At 43.5% G+C, this 16054-nt stretch overlaps 1 protein-coding gene across 3 annotated transcripts in view; it reads left to right on the plus strand.

The window, feature by feature from the left end:
- Nucleotides 1-7243, plus strand: part of LY96 (lymphocyte antigen 96) — a 10973-nt gene extending 3730 nt beyond the window's left edge. For all 3 annotated transcript variants that reach the window (XM_014951911.1, XM_014951909.1, XM_014951908.1), the window contains 4 exons: nt 1653-1742; nt 2789-2917; nt 4691-4743; nt 6716-7243. In XM_014951911.1, coding sequence (XP_014807397.1) covers nt 1653-1742; nt 2789-2917; nt 4691-4743; nt 6716-6817 — 374 coding nt within the window. In that variant the 3' untranslated portion in view covers nt 6818-7243. The remainder of the gene's footprint in view (nt 1-1652; nt 1743-2788; nt 2918-4690; nt 4744-6715) is intronic.
- The last annotated feature ends 8811 nt before the right edge of the window (nt 7244-16054 follow it).

Below are 16054 nucleotides of genomic sequence, written 5' to 3' on the forward strand. Positions count from 1 at the left end.
TCCCTGATGGCAAACAGGCTGGATGTACCCGTGCAGGCTCAGTGGCCAGAAGCGGGGTTTGGAGGAGATTTTTCACAAGGAAAGGCCCGTGTCTTTTGAAAATCTTACTGAAAATCTTACTGAAAATCTTACTAAAAATAATCTTACTGAAAATCTTGGTGTGCATTACTAGCGTGTATCACCTGTAAGATCGCTATATAAACTAAGGCACAAGAGGGGGTGTTTACTGCGGGTACTTTGCTTTACATTAATACTCACATAATAAAAATTTAAGGAGGTTACGAGTGGCGGTAGTTCAGCTTGCAAACCAAACCCCGGAGACCACAGGGAGTTCTGTTTGCCCTTTTTTAATGTCGCAATTTCCCGTGTGTGGCTGTACCCGAGATGAGACACTGCCTGCTGGCCTCCCCAAAACACCAGGCAGAACCCCTGGCTGTAAATCACCCTGGCTCCCATTTGCTCCCCTTGGATTAGCAGGGGGAGCATCCCCCTGCCCCAGCTGGTCCCCAGACCCCCGGCAAGTGGGGCACTTCTTCAGCAACAGCGTACTCAGGAGGGCAGAAGCACGCTGGGTTGAACAGACCTCTTTCCAAAAATAAAAATAAAACCTAAAAAAAAAATACAAAAAATAAAAATAAAAAAGAATAATACAAAATTAAAAATAAATACCAACCACAAAGTTGGTATTAATCCAAACCAAAGGATTAATTTTTTAAAAATTAAAATGTCAGCTAACAGGCTCTAAATTTGCTAAGAGCCAGGTTGTATGGTGTATTATCATGGAATCATAGAATCATCTAGGTGGAAGAGACCCTTGGGATCATCGAGTCCAACCATCTCCCCTACTCTACAAAGTCCTCCCCTACACCATATCCCTCAACACCACATCTAAACGGCCCTTAAACACATCCAGGGATGGTGACTCCACCCCCTCCCTGGGCAGCCTGTTCCAATGCCCGACCACTCTCTCTGTGAAAAATTCCTTCCTAATAATTAACTTTTCTTGCTACTTAAAGAAATAGGATATCATTTTTTGCCCTATAAGCATATAAATAATCTAAAAATGAAGCAAAAAAAATGAAAATAAATTTTTAGTATTTACTATGGGCGGTATCTGACACGGTGTGTTGTGCGATGCTTGGTGGGTCAGGTCTCTCACAAAGCAACACTACTCAAAGGCTCATTTACACTATCCTGGAAAATGGGCTGGTACATTAAAAAACATTTTTAGTTGTTGTCAGCAAGTTTATATAGATTCCATGGTTAGCACAAGTAGGGATATTTTCAGCAGAGGACTGTGCTGGCTTAATGCTAGTAAAATGTTTGTGTCTCTTCAAAAGAGAAGTATAACTGCTGCCTTTGAGTTTTGTGTGGGAAATATCATCAACCAAATAATTAACTTTTCTTGCTACTTAAAGAAATAGGATATCATTTTTTGCCCTATAAGCATATAAATAATCTAAAAATGAAGCAAAAAAAATGAAAATAAATTTTTAGTATTTACTATGGGTATATATATTAGAAAATTTTATAATAAATACATTTTATTATGTGTGTTTATAGTGAGCATGTACATATGTATATTTTTATTATTTTTCCTGGAGAAACTACTGATCTTCACACTACCAATATGAAATGCTTTTTTCCTGTAGATTCTACAGCTCATGAGTTCATGTTCAATCTGACGCCCTGCAGCACCATGAACAAACCCAACTGGAAGGCGGCTCTTACTTGGATTCCGAGTGAGTCATAGCATCATAGAATGGTTTGGGTTGGAAGGGACCTTAAAGATCATCGAGTTCCAAGCCCCTGCCCTGGGCAGGGACACCTCCCACCAGACCAGGTTGCTCCAAGCCCCATCCAGCCTGGCCTTGAACCCCTCCAGGGATGGGGCAGCCACAGCTTCTCTGGGCAACCTGGGCCAGGCTCTCACCACCCTCACAGCAAAGTTGTTCTTCCTGAGATCTCATCTCAATCTCCCCTCTTTCAGTTTAAAACCATTACCCCAAGAGTCCCTCTTGTCTAGACAATTCTATGAGATGGTTTAGGTGCACATGCCTTTGTCTGGAAGAAGCAGGCAGGATTTGCTGCACATAAGCCCTTCTGGCCTGAAGAAGATCCAAGTTTTTTTAAGGAGAGATAATGTAATTAGCATATACAAGTATAGCAGGAGTTTTACTAAAAACATGCATGTTCCAGAAGCTGTAGATGGGACTGGATTTTGTGTTCAAACCCAATTTTAATCTTTAAAACCAGCTTTAATCTGGCCAGCTGAGTTACTTGTGAAATGGCTGCATCATAAACTTCACCTTCTGAGTAAAAGCTCTGGGGCTGGACTAAGTTTGCTTCCCTAGAAAGATATCTTGATGGTGGCTACCAACATTCAGGAGAGTTCGTTTGCAACATCTGCTTAGAACTAGAGTCCTCATCTGGGTATTTATTTGGGTTAGCTGTCTTTGATGAAGAAATTAAAACAGATTTTGAATTTGTTCACTCTGACCTTTTTTGCTGAAAACCAACTTTTCGTTTTTCTGGAAGTAACATTTTTCAAGATGTGCATTTTTATTAGGTTTTGGGGGGAGTCTTTAAAAAATATACTATTTCAGAGAAAACTATTTTTTTATGGAAATAGTATGTCTGCATATATGTTTTTTTCCTCCCCACCTTCTATTTTTGTTAGGTTTTGGGGGGAGTCTTTAAAAAATGTACTATTTCAGAGAAAACTGTTTTTTTTATGGAAATAGTATGTCTGCATATATGTTTTTTTCCTCCCCACCTTCTTACCTAGGAAGTGACATCACCTTTTTGAAAGTGGTCTTCAATGTTTGGCTCGAGGGTGCCAAAGCACTCCACTGGAAAGAAGTCATCTGCAGCGGCGCCGATGACAAATACTCGGAGTGCGGGATGCTGAAAGGAGGTCGGTGTGGACAATATGCGGTGCCTTTCCCTCACCCGGCAGGTTCCCTCCACAACAGGGTCAGATCCTTGCAGCCCATTTTCACCACTAAACAGATTTCTGAAAAAAACTGCTTGATCAACCCATGCGGACAGGTTTTTTTCCCTCCTCAACCCAGACCGAGTCACTGTGCATGGCAGGCAACAGACAGGTTTAGAAGAGGCAGTTCTCCAGTGCCAGATCTCCACTAAAATAGACAATTTCCAAATTCTACACTTTAACATCCATGTGATCACAGAATCACAGAATGTTCGGAGGTCGGAAGGGACCTTTGGAGATCATCTCCTCCAACCCCCTGCCAGAGCAGGGTCACCCAGAGCAGGTCCCACAGGAACGTGTCCAGGTGGGTTTGAATGTCTCCAGAGAAGGAGACTCCACCACCTCTCTGGGCAGCCTCTGCCAGGGCTCTGCCACCCTCACAGGAAAGAAGTTCCTCCTCATGTTTAGATGGAACTTCTTACGTTCAAGTTTGTGCCCTTGTCCTGTCCCTGGGCACCACTGAAAAAAGCCTGGCCCCATCCTCCTGACCCCGCTTTGAGTATTCACAGGTGTAGATCAGATCCCCCTCAGTCTTCTCTTCTCCAGACTAAAAAGACCCAAGTCCCTCAGCCCTTCCTCATCAGAGAGATGCTCTAGGCCCCTCATCATCTTTGTAGCCTCTGCTGTCCCCTCTCCAGCAGTTCCCTGTCCTTCTGGAACTGGGGAGCCCAGAACTGGATGCAGGACTCCAGCTGGGGCCTCCCCAGGGCAGAGCAGAGGGGGAGGATGACCTCCCTCCACCTCCTGGTCACACTCTTTTTAGTGTGCCCCAGGATGCCATTGGCCTCCTTGGCCACAAGGGCACATTGTTGGCTCATGGGCATCCTGTTTTCCATCAGGACTCTAAGGTCTCTCTCTGCAGAGCTGCTCTCCAGCAGGTCACCCCCAACCTGTCCTGGTGCAGGGGGTTATCCCTCCCCAGGTGCAGCACCCTACACTTGCCCTGGTTGAATTTCCTCAGGTTCCTCTCTGCCCAACTCTCCAGCCTGTCCAGGTCTCGCTGGATGTAGTGCAGTTTACATCTCCATAAATTAGGATTACTAATATCCTGCATCTCATTATCACACTTTTATTGTCAACATCTCTAAAATACCACGGAAATACTCCATTTGACAGAACTGCACACAAAACGTGAGAGGAGGGAGGGGCACTGCTGATACCCAGAACACAGTTTATTTACCTGACTGTCTGGATGGGTTTTTAAAGAGGTTCTCTGCACTCATGAATAATACTTTTTTAATTAGAGAAGAGTCAATCCTGTTGTAGGAGCCAACCAATGTCAACTTGACATGGACCCAGATCCAGAGAATTCAGCCCAAACAACCAGGAAGGACACCAAAATGCACCATCTGTGTTTTCCTTTCTTTAAGAATGAATGACAGGTCTCTTCACCTGTCATTCAGCCGAGCTACTACCACAAGTTAAATTGCTGGAGTTATCACAGCAGGATGGTCTGCAGGAGATGTTGCAGGAGCGTGGTGGTTAATTTCTATTTTCTAACCTGTGGTTTAGACAAATTTCTGTTTTCTAGCATGGTTCAGACAGACCTCTGGGAGAAGAAAGAGGTGAGGGCCTTATCCCTGGAAGAGTGAATGGCATTAGTGGTGCGGTTGGGAGAGATGGCATATTGCTTTGAAGTTATTTAGGAAGTTTGATTAAGTAACCATTTAAATTATAATTATCTCTGTTTTACAGAAACACTTGCAACAGAATTTGACATTAAAGGTGCAAGAATAACATTTCCAAAGGTACTTTTCAGTATTTTATATAAAGGACTAACAGTAGTAATATAAAATACTTACTTGTATACATTTTCTGGAAAGAGATGTTCAATGAAACTGTAGAAAAGCTAACATCAGAAAACTTTCTCCTGCTTGAAGTGATGACTCTGGAATGGCAATATCTCTGAAATGCTAAATGTCCTCAGGTTATTATTCCTCTATTATTCCCCCTTTATCTTATAACCCAGAGCAGGTCCCACAGGAACGTGTCCAGGCGGGTTTGAATGTCTCCAGAGAAGGAGACTCCACCACCTCTCTGGGCAGCCTCTGCCAGGGCTCTGCCTCCCTCACAGGAAAGAAGTTCCTCCTCATGTTGAGATGGAACTTCCTACTAGAAGTTTGTGTCCGTTTTCCCATGTCCTGTCCCTGGGCACCACTGAGAAGAGCCTGACCCCATCCTCTTGGCATCCTCTTGCCCTTTAGATATTGCTCAGCATTGATGAGGTCCCCTCTCAGTCATCTCCAGGCTGAACAATCCGGGTCTCTCAGCCTTTCCTCATCAGAGACATCTCTGTAGCCTCTGCTGGACTCTCTCTAGCTATTCCCTGTCCTTCTGGAACTGGGGAGCCCAAAACTGGACACCAGACCCTAGATGTGACCTCACCAGGGCAGAGTAGGGGGGAGGATGAATAGGTGGCCTGCTGAATAGGTATGAATCCTTGCTAGATGTCAGCTATGAAGGTTACTACCTCACAGTGGGGACAAAAAACCAAGGTATCAACCTGAGTAATTCCCATTTGTGGAGTCAGAAACATTACTCACCAGAAGGGCTCTGGAAGGGGGAGCAGGTGACATCAGGAGCACAGGAGTCACTGGTGGGAGAGAGGACCCTGACAAGGGCACACTGGACCACAGCCTACGTCTGTTTCTTACTAACCTGGCCATAATAAGAAAGTTGATCAACAATTTTTTATATATGCATATATCTGAATATACTGTGATAATAGTCCCTGATGGGAGTCCTTCTTTTTACGTCTTTAACAGAAATAACCAGAACCAACTTGGACAAGAGAGGGCAGAATTATGCACTAATTGACTTTTTTTTTTTTTTTGTCCCTGGGCACCACTGAGAAGAGCCTGACCCCATCCTCTTGGCACCTGCCCTTTAGATATTGCTCAGCATTGATGACGTCTCCTCTCAGTCTTCTCCAGGCTGAACAGCCCCAGGTCACTCAGCCTTTCCTCATCAGAGAGATGCTCCATTCCCTTCATCATCTCTGTAGCCTCTGCTGGACTCTCTCTAGCTATTCCCTGTCCTTCTGGAACTGGGGAGCCCAAAACTGGACACCAGACCCTAGATGTGACCTCACCAGGGCAGAGTAGGGGGGAGGATGAATAGGTGGCCTGCTGAATAGGTTCAATCATCTTTGTAGCCTCCGCTGGACTCTCAGCCTCTGCTGGACTCTCTCTAGCTATTCCCTGTCCTTCTGGAACTGGGGAGCCCAAAACTGGACACCAGACCCTAGATGTGACCTCACCAGGGCAGAGTAGGGGGGCAGGATGATCTCCCTTGACCTGCTGAATAGGTGTGAATCCTTGCTAGATGTCAGCCAGGTTACTACCTCACAGTGGGGACAAAAAGTCAAGGTATCAACCTGATTAATTCCCATTTGTGGAGTCAGAAACATTACTCACCAGAAGGGCTCTGGAAGGGGGAGCAGGTGACATCAGGAACACAGGAGTCACTGGTGGGAGAGAGGACCCTGACAAGGGCACACTGGACCACAGCCTACGGCTGTTTCTTACTAACCTGGCCATAATAAGAAAGTTGATCAATAATTTTATATATATGCATATATCTGAATATACCATGATAACAGTCCCTGATGGGAGTCCTTCTTTTTACGTCTTTAACTGAAATAACCAGAACCAACATGGACAAGAGGGGGCAGAATTATGCACTAATTGCTTTTTTTTTTTTTTCCTTTCTTGCTTTTAGGGCAATTATAACATTATTTTAGAAGCATTCTCTGATGATGCTGAGAATAATATGGTCCTATGCTTGAATTTCACCATGATAGTAAAACGAGACACTTTCTGAGTGTGAGAAGAGTTTCAAATAATTCCAGAGACTGGAGGTCCCTTCTGCGAGCAGCTGGAATAGGAGCTGACAAGTCAAGAGCACACTAATTTTCCTGAGGTGGAACACATCACGTGCTGTCCAGAGAGCTACAGGATGGATCATCTCATCCTTGTAGAGCGCTGGTGCCATCGGGTGCTCAGCCAAGGTGCACACAACCTCTGGGAATTGGGTCTCCTAATTAATCCAGGGAATAACCCAGGCTGGGTGTCAGGCTGAGGACGGCGTCTCGGTGCTGCACCCTGAGTTACCAAAGAGCCCATTCTTGATTCCTTCAGACTGCGCCGAACTAATACACAAGCAGTTTTGAAGAGTAAAAATCGGAAATTCAGCAGGACACACTTTAAAACGTAACAGCAATTGGATCTGGGAACCCCGTTGGTTTTGTGTTTGTTTTTTTTAATTTTTTTCTTTTAACAATAAAACTTTTTTTGTACAATCGAGTTGAGAAATGGCTTTCATTCTCTCGGTATTTTTCTGATTACCTTTAGAGGTTTCCTAATATTATGCTCCGTTTGCACTGAGCCAATGAAATAACCAGAACCAACATGGACAAGAGGGGGCAGAATTATGCACTAATTGCTTTTTTTTTTTTTTTCTTTCTTGCTTTTAGGGCAATTATAACATTATTTTAGAAGTTACGTCTTTAACAGAAATAACCAGAACCAACTTGGACAAGAGAGGGCAGAATTATGCACTAATTGACTTTTTTTTTTTTTTTCCTTTCCTGCTTTTAGGGCAATTATAACATTATTTTAGAAGCATTCTCTGATGATGCTGAGAATAATATGGTCCTATGCTTGAATTTCACCATGATAGTAAAACGAGACACTTTCTGAGTGTGAGAAGAGTTTCAAATAATTCCAGAGACTGGAGGTCCCTTCTGCGAGCAGCTGGAATAGGAGCTGACAAGTCAAGAGCACACTAATTTTCCTGAGGTGGAACACATCACGTGCTGTCCAGAGAGCTACAGGATGGATCATCTCATCCTTGTAGAGCGCTGGTGCCATCGGGTGCTCAGCCAAGGTGCACACAACCTCTGGGAATTGGGTCTCCTAATTAATCCAGGGAATAACCCAGGCTGGGTGTCAGGCTGAGGACGGCGTCTCGGTGCTGCACCCTGAGTTACCAAAGAGCCCATTCTTGATTCCTTCAGACTGCGCCGAACTAATACACAAGCAGTTTTGAAGAGTAAAAATCGGAAATTCAGCAGCGGGTCTCCTGATTAATCCAGGGAATCACCCTGGCTGGGTGTCAGGCTGAGGATGGCGTCTCGGTGCTGCACCCTGAGTTACCAAAGAGCCCATTCCTGATTCCTTCAGACTGTGCCGAACTAATATGCAAGCAGAATATACTTTTGAAGAGTAAAAATCGGAAATTCAGCAGGACACACTTTAAAACGTAACAGCAATTGGATCTGGGAACCCCGTTGGTTTTGCATTTTGATTTTAAATTTTTTTCTTTTAACAATAAAACTTCTTTTGTACAATCGAGTTCAGAAATGGTTTTCATTCTCTCGGTATTTTTCTGATTACCTTTAGAGGTTTCCTAATACTATGCTCCGTTTGCACTGAGCCAAACCAGAGGAGTAACCAGTTTGTTACGTGGTACTGGCTGATGTAAATAAAATCTGAAGGAGTTTCCAGTTCCACCAACCTGATATGGCCAAATTTAGCCTCCCAGAGCTGTGACCACGACCTCGCAGTGTGTTCTTAGCTCTTGCTCAGAGTCCAGAGAAGGAAGATTGAGATGAGATCTCAGGCAGAAATTCTTTGCTGTGAGGGTGGTGAGACACTGGAAGAGGTTGCCCAGAGAAGCTGTGGCTGCCCCATCCCTGGAGGGGTTCAAGGCCAGGCTGGATGGGGCTTGGAGCAACCTGGTCTGGTGGGAGGTGTCCCTGCCCAGGGCAGAGGGATGGAACTGGATGGTCTTGAAGGTCCCTTCCAACCCAAACCATTCTGTGATTCTACGAATCTATGGATTACTTGGACTTGGCAAAGACTGACCTGTTTCCCTTTTCTTCAATGTATTGGATCCATAAACTTTGATCCATTTTTCACGTCCTCGTTTCCTGCCTCTGTCCAGAGTTTGAATGGTGTGAACGTTGTGATGTAAACCATTCACTAAGTATTTCTTGCTCAAAATATTCAGTGTGACCTGCACATCCCAAGGGACTCAGCAAAGATTGACCTGAATGTTTCCCTTTCTTCAATGTATTGGATCCATAAACTTTGATCCATTTTTCACGTCCTCATTTCCTGTCTCTGTCCAGAGTTTGAATGGTCTGAACATTGTGATGTAAACCATTCACTAAGTATTTCTTGCTCAAAATATTCAGGGGGACCTGCACGTCCTGAGATACCTGTATTTTGCCACGAGTTCCAAGTGTCCTGTGCAAAGCCCCCTCCCTGGCAAACACAAATAAATCAAGGCAGGCCTCGCAGGTGGCATATTTATCTGAAACTAATATCTAAAGCCTTCACAAATACCTCTTTTTCTCTCCCTCATTACTGTTGTTTTTCAGTGGCTGTCAGGATTTGCTGCAGATGGGAAAATAGCTTTTCTTCACCCCCTCACCCTCTGTCGCCAAATATGTAATTATCAGAAGAAGCCGTTCCTGTAAAATGTGTTTTCCAATAAAAGCGCACACTTTTTGAGCTGTGTTATTGAGGTTTCATTTGATAAAAGCAGTAAAGCATGCACAGTTTTGAATGAGAGAAGTCCTCCTGACCACAATAACACACACGTTTTCTGGATGAAATTATAACATCATCATTTGAGGTAGACACACAAAGAAAATTCCACATGGACTGAGGTACTATGATTGCATGTCTTGTTTCCAGGGATGTGCTGGAAGGTACAAGTGATCCCTAAGTCACCAGTTTGGCTGGTAGAAAGCACACAGACCTGTACTGAGCAGATCAGCTGCGAGGTGCCTGCGGCAAGGAGTTGGATTGAGAGCAGCCCTGAGGAGAAGGACTTGGGGGTGGTGGTAGATGAGAAGCTCAACATGAGGTGGCAACATGTGCTGGCAGCCCAGAAAGCCACCCCCATCCTGGGCTGCATCCCCAGCAGCGTGGGCAGCAGGGCCAGGGGGGGATTCTGCCCCTCTGCTCCGCTCTGGGGACACCCCACCTGGAGCTCTGTGTCCAGCTCTGGAGTCCTCAGCACAGGAAGGGCATGGACCTCTTGGAACAGGGCCAGAGGAGGCCACGGAGATGCTCCGAGGGCTGGAGCCCCTCTGCTGTGAGGACAGGCTGAGAGAGTTGGGGGTGTTCAGCCTGGAGAAGAGAAGGCTCTGAGGAGCCTTCTTCTTGGGAAGAGATTCTTAGCTGTGAGGGTGGTGAGACCCTGGAAGAGGTTGCCCAGAGAAGCTGTGGCTGCCCCATCCCTGGAGGGGTTCAAGGCCAGGCTGGATGGGGCTTGGAGCAACCTGGTCTGGTGGGAGGTGTCCCTGCCCAGGGCAGACTTGGTATTGGATGATCTTTGAGGTCCCTTCCAACCCCAACCATTCTGTGATTCTATGATTCTATGACTTGGTGATGCAGGAGATGAGTCCTGATCTGTGTCCCTGGCATCACAGGAGAAATATGGCAGCATTAATTGGCGATGCAGGAGATGAGTCCTGATCTGTGTCACAGGCATCACAGGAGAAATATGGCAGCATTAATCCCTTTTGCACAGTTTTTGGTGGACAATGCCAGTAATTGCCTTTGACGCGTGAGCGCAGCATGTTCCGCTGAGGGGCTTCAACCGCTTGGTTCTGCCCGTGGGTTCCTGCCAGCACAAGGAGTCCAGGGATGGCAGATGGGGATGGTGACATTTCCAAAGGGAAGAGATGGGGAGGGAGGGAGGGAAGGGAAGGGAAGGGATGGCAGTGCATGCCTGCAGAGCTCAGGGGAGAGAAAGGAAATTTGGAAATTCTCCTTGTTGGTGTTAGAAATGACCCAACTTTGGAAATCCCAGAAAATAGTCCCTGTGCACGTACCCTGAGTCTCATGGATCCCAGGGGGTCTTACTGCGTGGATGCTGTAGGTGGGTATGTCCATAGCCTCTGTTGCCCAAGATGCATTTTACTACTGGCAAAGAGAGACCTGATATGTATATAAAACATATATTCGTATATAAAACATATATTCATATATAAAACATATATTTAATATATATTAAAATTTATATATTTTATATATATGCATTATATGTACATATATGTATACACAATTAATACATACTAATGTATTTGGCCAGATAATTTATAGTAGTCTCCCAAAGCTTCTGTCAGACATACCCCCCTCTTTTTTTGTTCTTGGCCTTTAGCCTAAACAGGTGCCTCAGCTACAGGTGTTGTGTTTTTAAATTTGAATTTCTTACTAACAGAATTTCTTGCTGAAATGACTGAGAAAGCAAAACTTTTTATAGCAAACCCGGCTCTTTGCTCACAGGAGGGAAGGGTCACTCACTCCGAGTGTGAAGGTTCCCCATCTGCCCTGCACAAAACCTTCAACTACTACTGAGTAGATGATAATTGTTTCTTAAATGGTAGCTTCTGTGCTAATTGGACACATCCATTGTGGTTTTTGTTTTCCAAGAGGCTTGGCATCTCTCCTGAAGAAGCACCTCCATACTGATGATGAAGTTGGATTAATTCTTACACACATTCTGTTCAGCCAGATCCGATTTCAGCATTTTGCTGTATTACCCATATCTTTTGTATTTTTAGCACAGTGGTGTAGTTTAACAATTTCAGTAATGCAAATTAAAAAAAAGAGAAAACCCACAACAAAAAAGAAGCCTACAATATGTAAAGATGAATACAGAAGAGCAAAATTTTAGCATTACTCCTCTGAAAACAATAGAGTTGAAAAATCTGCCCTTCACTTATGAGATGCACAAAGGAGGAAATAATCAAACAAAACATGATACATACAGGAGCGAGCAGTTGTTCACTTTGACCATAAATTAATTTGACCCTGTTTTAGAATCACTTGACTTTATTTCACATTTGAATATCGAGTGAAATCTGCCCTGTGCCTGTTGACCCTGCGTGCGGTGGAATTTTCCTTACATATTTCAAGCCTTAAAGATGCCTTAATAGCATAGATATAACAGAGATTGAACCATGAACACGATTAATGAAAGTCTCAGGTGTGACTCTCAGAAAACCAGAGTGGCAGCAGCAGCAACACGCCTCCCTGGTTCCCCAAGCTGCCTTCCACTGAGCCTGGTGCTAGAGACACACTTTCTCTAGTCTATAAAAGCGTTGATGATTTTAATATTTTAATGATGGAGGAAAGGGGTTCCTAAAAAAAAGAAATTCTGAAGTAATTGTTTATCTAGGACAATCCAAAATATTGAAATAAAGAAAAAATATTCTCAGATGAGTAATAAGGAAAAAAAATAGAGCAGTTGGGTGAAGTAAATAATTTTGATACCTTCAGAATAGTGTTATTTATTTTGACCAAGTAACTTAAAAATAGTGGGCTTCAGCTCACTTAAATTTGAGATGCTTCAGCAAATAAGAAATATTTTTCTACATTTTCATTTTGACAGTTGGCGCTATTCAAGGAAAGACCGTTGGGCCACAAAATTGTTGTGATTCTGCTGACAAGCCAGGAGGCACGCTGTGATAGTCGTACTCATACTAGTATCTGCTTGACAATCCGAGTTGCCCCATGGGGTACAGGTGCACAACCCACTTCTGAAAGACTTTATATGTCTTCTTCTAAAATTGGTATGTAAATGGCAATAATAAGATTTTTACAAACAGTACAACAGGAAGCAAGATGTCAGGGGGAGCAGATCAAATGGACTAGATGATCTCCAGAGGTCCCTTCCAACCCCATATCATTCTGTGATTCTGTGAATATAACTTCAGTTTTGAAAACGTGGAAGAAAATAAAGAAGAAAGTAGAGGTGGGGTAAACAGTTACATAAAACATACAATCAAATGCAAGATGTTTGAAATATTTATAGACAAAACATTGCAATATCAGTGAGTCAGGCACTAATATTAGGTTTATTTGAAAGAGGAGACTTTCTCCAAACATTCTGTCAATACAACAAGGATGACTAAGGCACCATAATTCTGTGAGAAGAGCTAAAATTCACCATAAGCTCAAGGTATTCAGTAATTACAATTATAATGATCTGTTTTTTTAATACTTGGGTTGCAGTGGTGCTTTCTGTAAGTAGCTTGTAATCAGGACTGTTGCTTCCCTGCTGTGTACTGTATAAATATTTATGAAATTAGTAAAATAATATTTTAAGGGTTCTTTGAGATGTGAATCATGGCCAGATCCCAAGCACCTACTAAACATCTAGCCCCAAGGGAGTGACCCAGAATCCCTTAATGCTGCCATGAGATTGTTTGACACCTCCAAAGAGCAACCCAGAAATCTGACACTGTGAGGGGACTGGTTCAAGAGAGCTTTCTGCTGAAGATGGCAGGAACACTGAATTAATTCTTATTTTCCAGTGAAATTCCCACTGTAATTCATATTTCAAAGAATTAACAACTGGAAAAAGCCTATAGCATGACTTACTAAAGTATATAGCAGAATCTAAGTGCAAGGATTTAATACCAAGCTGAAAATAGAGCCAGGTGCCTAACTGTGATGGGTCTTGACCATATGTGTTGTTTGGATGTTTAAATTGATGTTAACATGGGTTTGACATCAAATTCAGCTGGTTTTTCAATGATCTCACACATTTTTCGAGGGCCATCACACAGACCACAGTTCTGTGAACTATAAGATGTTAGGCAAATTTAACTGCCTTATTTTCTACCACAATAAAGTACGTGGCTGTGTTATCAGAAAGATCTTGACACAAGAAGAACATTGATGCAACCTCTAGACCAAAACACTGACCCTTTCAGTGGCTGTTTTCTCAATTTTGGTCTCTATCTGGAGGTTAAGAGACTAATCTAAGAGTAAAGCAATGGTTTTTTAGACTCATTGCCCTAATGTTCACTGCAAATCAGGTGCCCAGAGAAGCTGTGGCTGCCCTGTCCCTGGAGGGGTTCAAGGCCAGGCTGGATGGGGCTTGGAGCAACCTGGTCTGGTGGGAGGTGTCCCTGCCCAGGGCAGGGGGTTGGAACTGGGTGGTCTTTAAGGTCCCTTCCAATCCAAACCATTCTGTGATTCTATGAAACCTTCAGGTCTGCTGTCTGTTGGTGGGACTGGATGATTTCCCAGTTTCCCAGAGGTCATTTGTGGGAACCTCTGTAGAGATGTGCACCTGAGGACCAGCAGTGTCATTCCTCAGTGGACTGGGGTACCTTCTGCCAGCGAACAACCAGTAGCTTCTTCTCTGCAGAGTTGTGAGCCTTCACCATGGAATGAGTCTGCAGTAGCCTGATCTTATCAATTAATCTGATTTCCCTAAACTCACTGTAATAAAACCAAAATGTAACTAGGCAATCTTTGGCGACTGTGGAGGAAGTAAATTATTAGCAGTGATGTGATGAAATTGTCTCGTCTCCTGATCTGTTTTTTTTTTACCCAAAAATAATTAAGAGGTCATCCCTGGAGGTATTTAAGGAACATGTAGACGTGGCTCTTCAGGGCATGCTCTAGTGCCTGAGATTATTGGTTTGTGGGTGGGTGTGATATGGTGTTGTGTTTTGTGGTTTTTTTTGTTGTTGTTGTTGTTTGGGGTTTTTTTTTGTTTGGTTTTTTTTTAAGGTTGGACTTGATGATCTCAGAGGTCCTTTCCAACCATGGTGATTCTGTTATTAATTAAACAACAAAGTATTATTTGCATTTTGGCCAGATACAAACTATCAAACTAAGTTCAAACACATTCAGAGATGTGGCTTTTGGTTTTTGTCAGAGATAGGCTGATGGTTGGGCTAGATGATCTGAAAGGCCCCTTTCAACCTATACAATCCTATGATTTTATGATTCTATCTGCAGGAAACAGGAGACCTTCAAAGGGGGAGTTTCCTGGAAAAATTGAGGCAACAGAACTTGTCTTTAGAAGAGATTCTTGTTCAGGTGTTTGTGGTGTTGTTCATATTTTCTTGTGAGAAGGCGAACGGAGCCTTTAGGTCTTTTGCATTTCATTTGATGGCAGCAGATGATATCCCAGGAGGCCAAAACCATTTAATCTGTAACTAGGGATCACTAATACTCCTGATTATATACGGGACTGATTTCCATGTGGTTTAAACAGGTATTTCTCCTTTCAGTTTCGATATTGTAGCGCAATCAATTTTCAGGAGAGACATTTTCAGTACAACTAAACTTTGATGGTGACAGTGACCGTGATGTGCTGCGCCGCTCAAATGCGTGCTTATTTTTTTGTGTTGCTTCACTCAGAGGGTGATCACGCCGCACAAATGCGTGCTTATTTTTTTTGTGTTGCTTCACTCAGAGGGTGATAAGCTTGCAGGGTGCTCAGGGACTGAATAAAGGTTTCTGCTCATCAAAGTGAAGATTTCTGCAGATTTGGAGAAAATGCCTGTACCGCACTGCTCGAGAGGTGATATGTGCTCGGGTTATTAAAGACAGAGTTTTAAGGCTGTGGCAGAAAGGGGCACGTTAAAAATGAGTGACAACCCTTCCCGATTCGAGTACAGAACTGTGCGTTCAGCCTTAATATTCTCCTGGCATTGCTTGGAATTCTTTCCATAAAATTTCTTGCAGCAGGGACTTTTGGTTGCTTGACAGATTCAGACTGACAGTCTACAGGTGAAAGGCTTTCTGCCACGTTCCTCAGTCTTTTGAGTCATTCAGGAGCACAGTGACAAGTGCATATTATGTGTAGGCACTTATCTTATCAAGGGCCAAGCTGCAAAAATCCTCCTGAAAAAATGGCTTCATTGAGTTAAGCAAGTTCGTGTCATGCTTAAAGAGGGGTAGAATCTGGTTCCAAGTACAGAGCTTCCTTTCACGTCTGATTGCTCAGTTTTTATTCAACGAGATAATAGCCTGTCAATCATCAGCAAGGATAAGGTCTCCTAGCACTGTAATTCAGAGAGCAGTTGTTGATTTTACAAAGTGAGGCACTAACTTACAGCCAACCTCCTCCCGTTATTCCGGGCTTGTTACCAACTTTGTAAGAGTTATTACGAAATTAAACCTGAATTAAAAGTTTATTCCATTTCTTTCTTGAACATTTTAGTATTTATCTTATCTGTTTAAATCACAGAATTGCCTGGGTTGGAAGGGATGTTTCAGACTGTCGAGTCCAACC

Source organism: Calidris pugnax, unplaced genomic scaffold, assembly GCF_001431845.1.
Source record: "Calidris pugnax isolate Ruff unplaced genomic scaffold, ASM143184v1 scaffold61, whole genome shotgun sequence".
Lineage (NCBI taxonomy): Eukaryota > Metazoa > Chordata > Aves > Charadriiformes > Scolopacidae > Calidris > Calidris pugnax.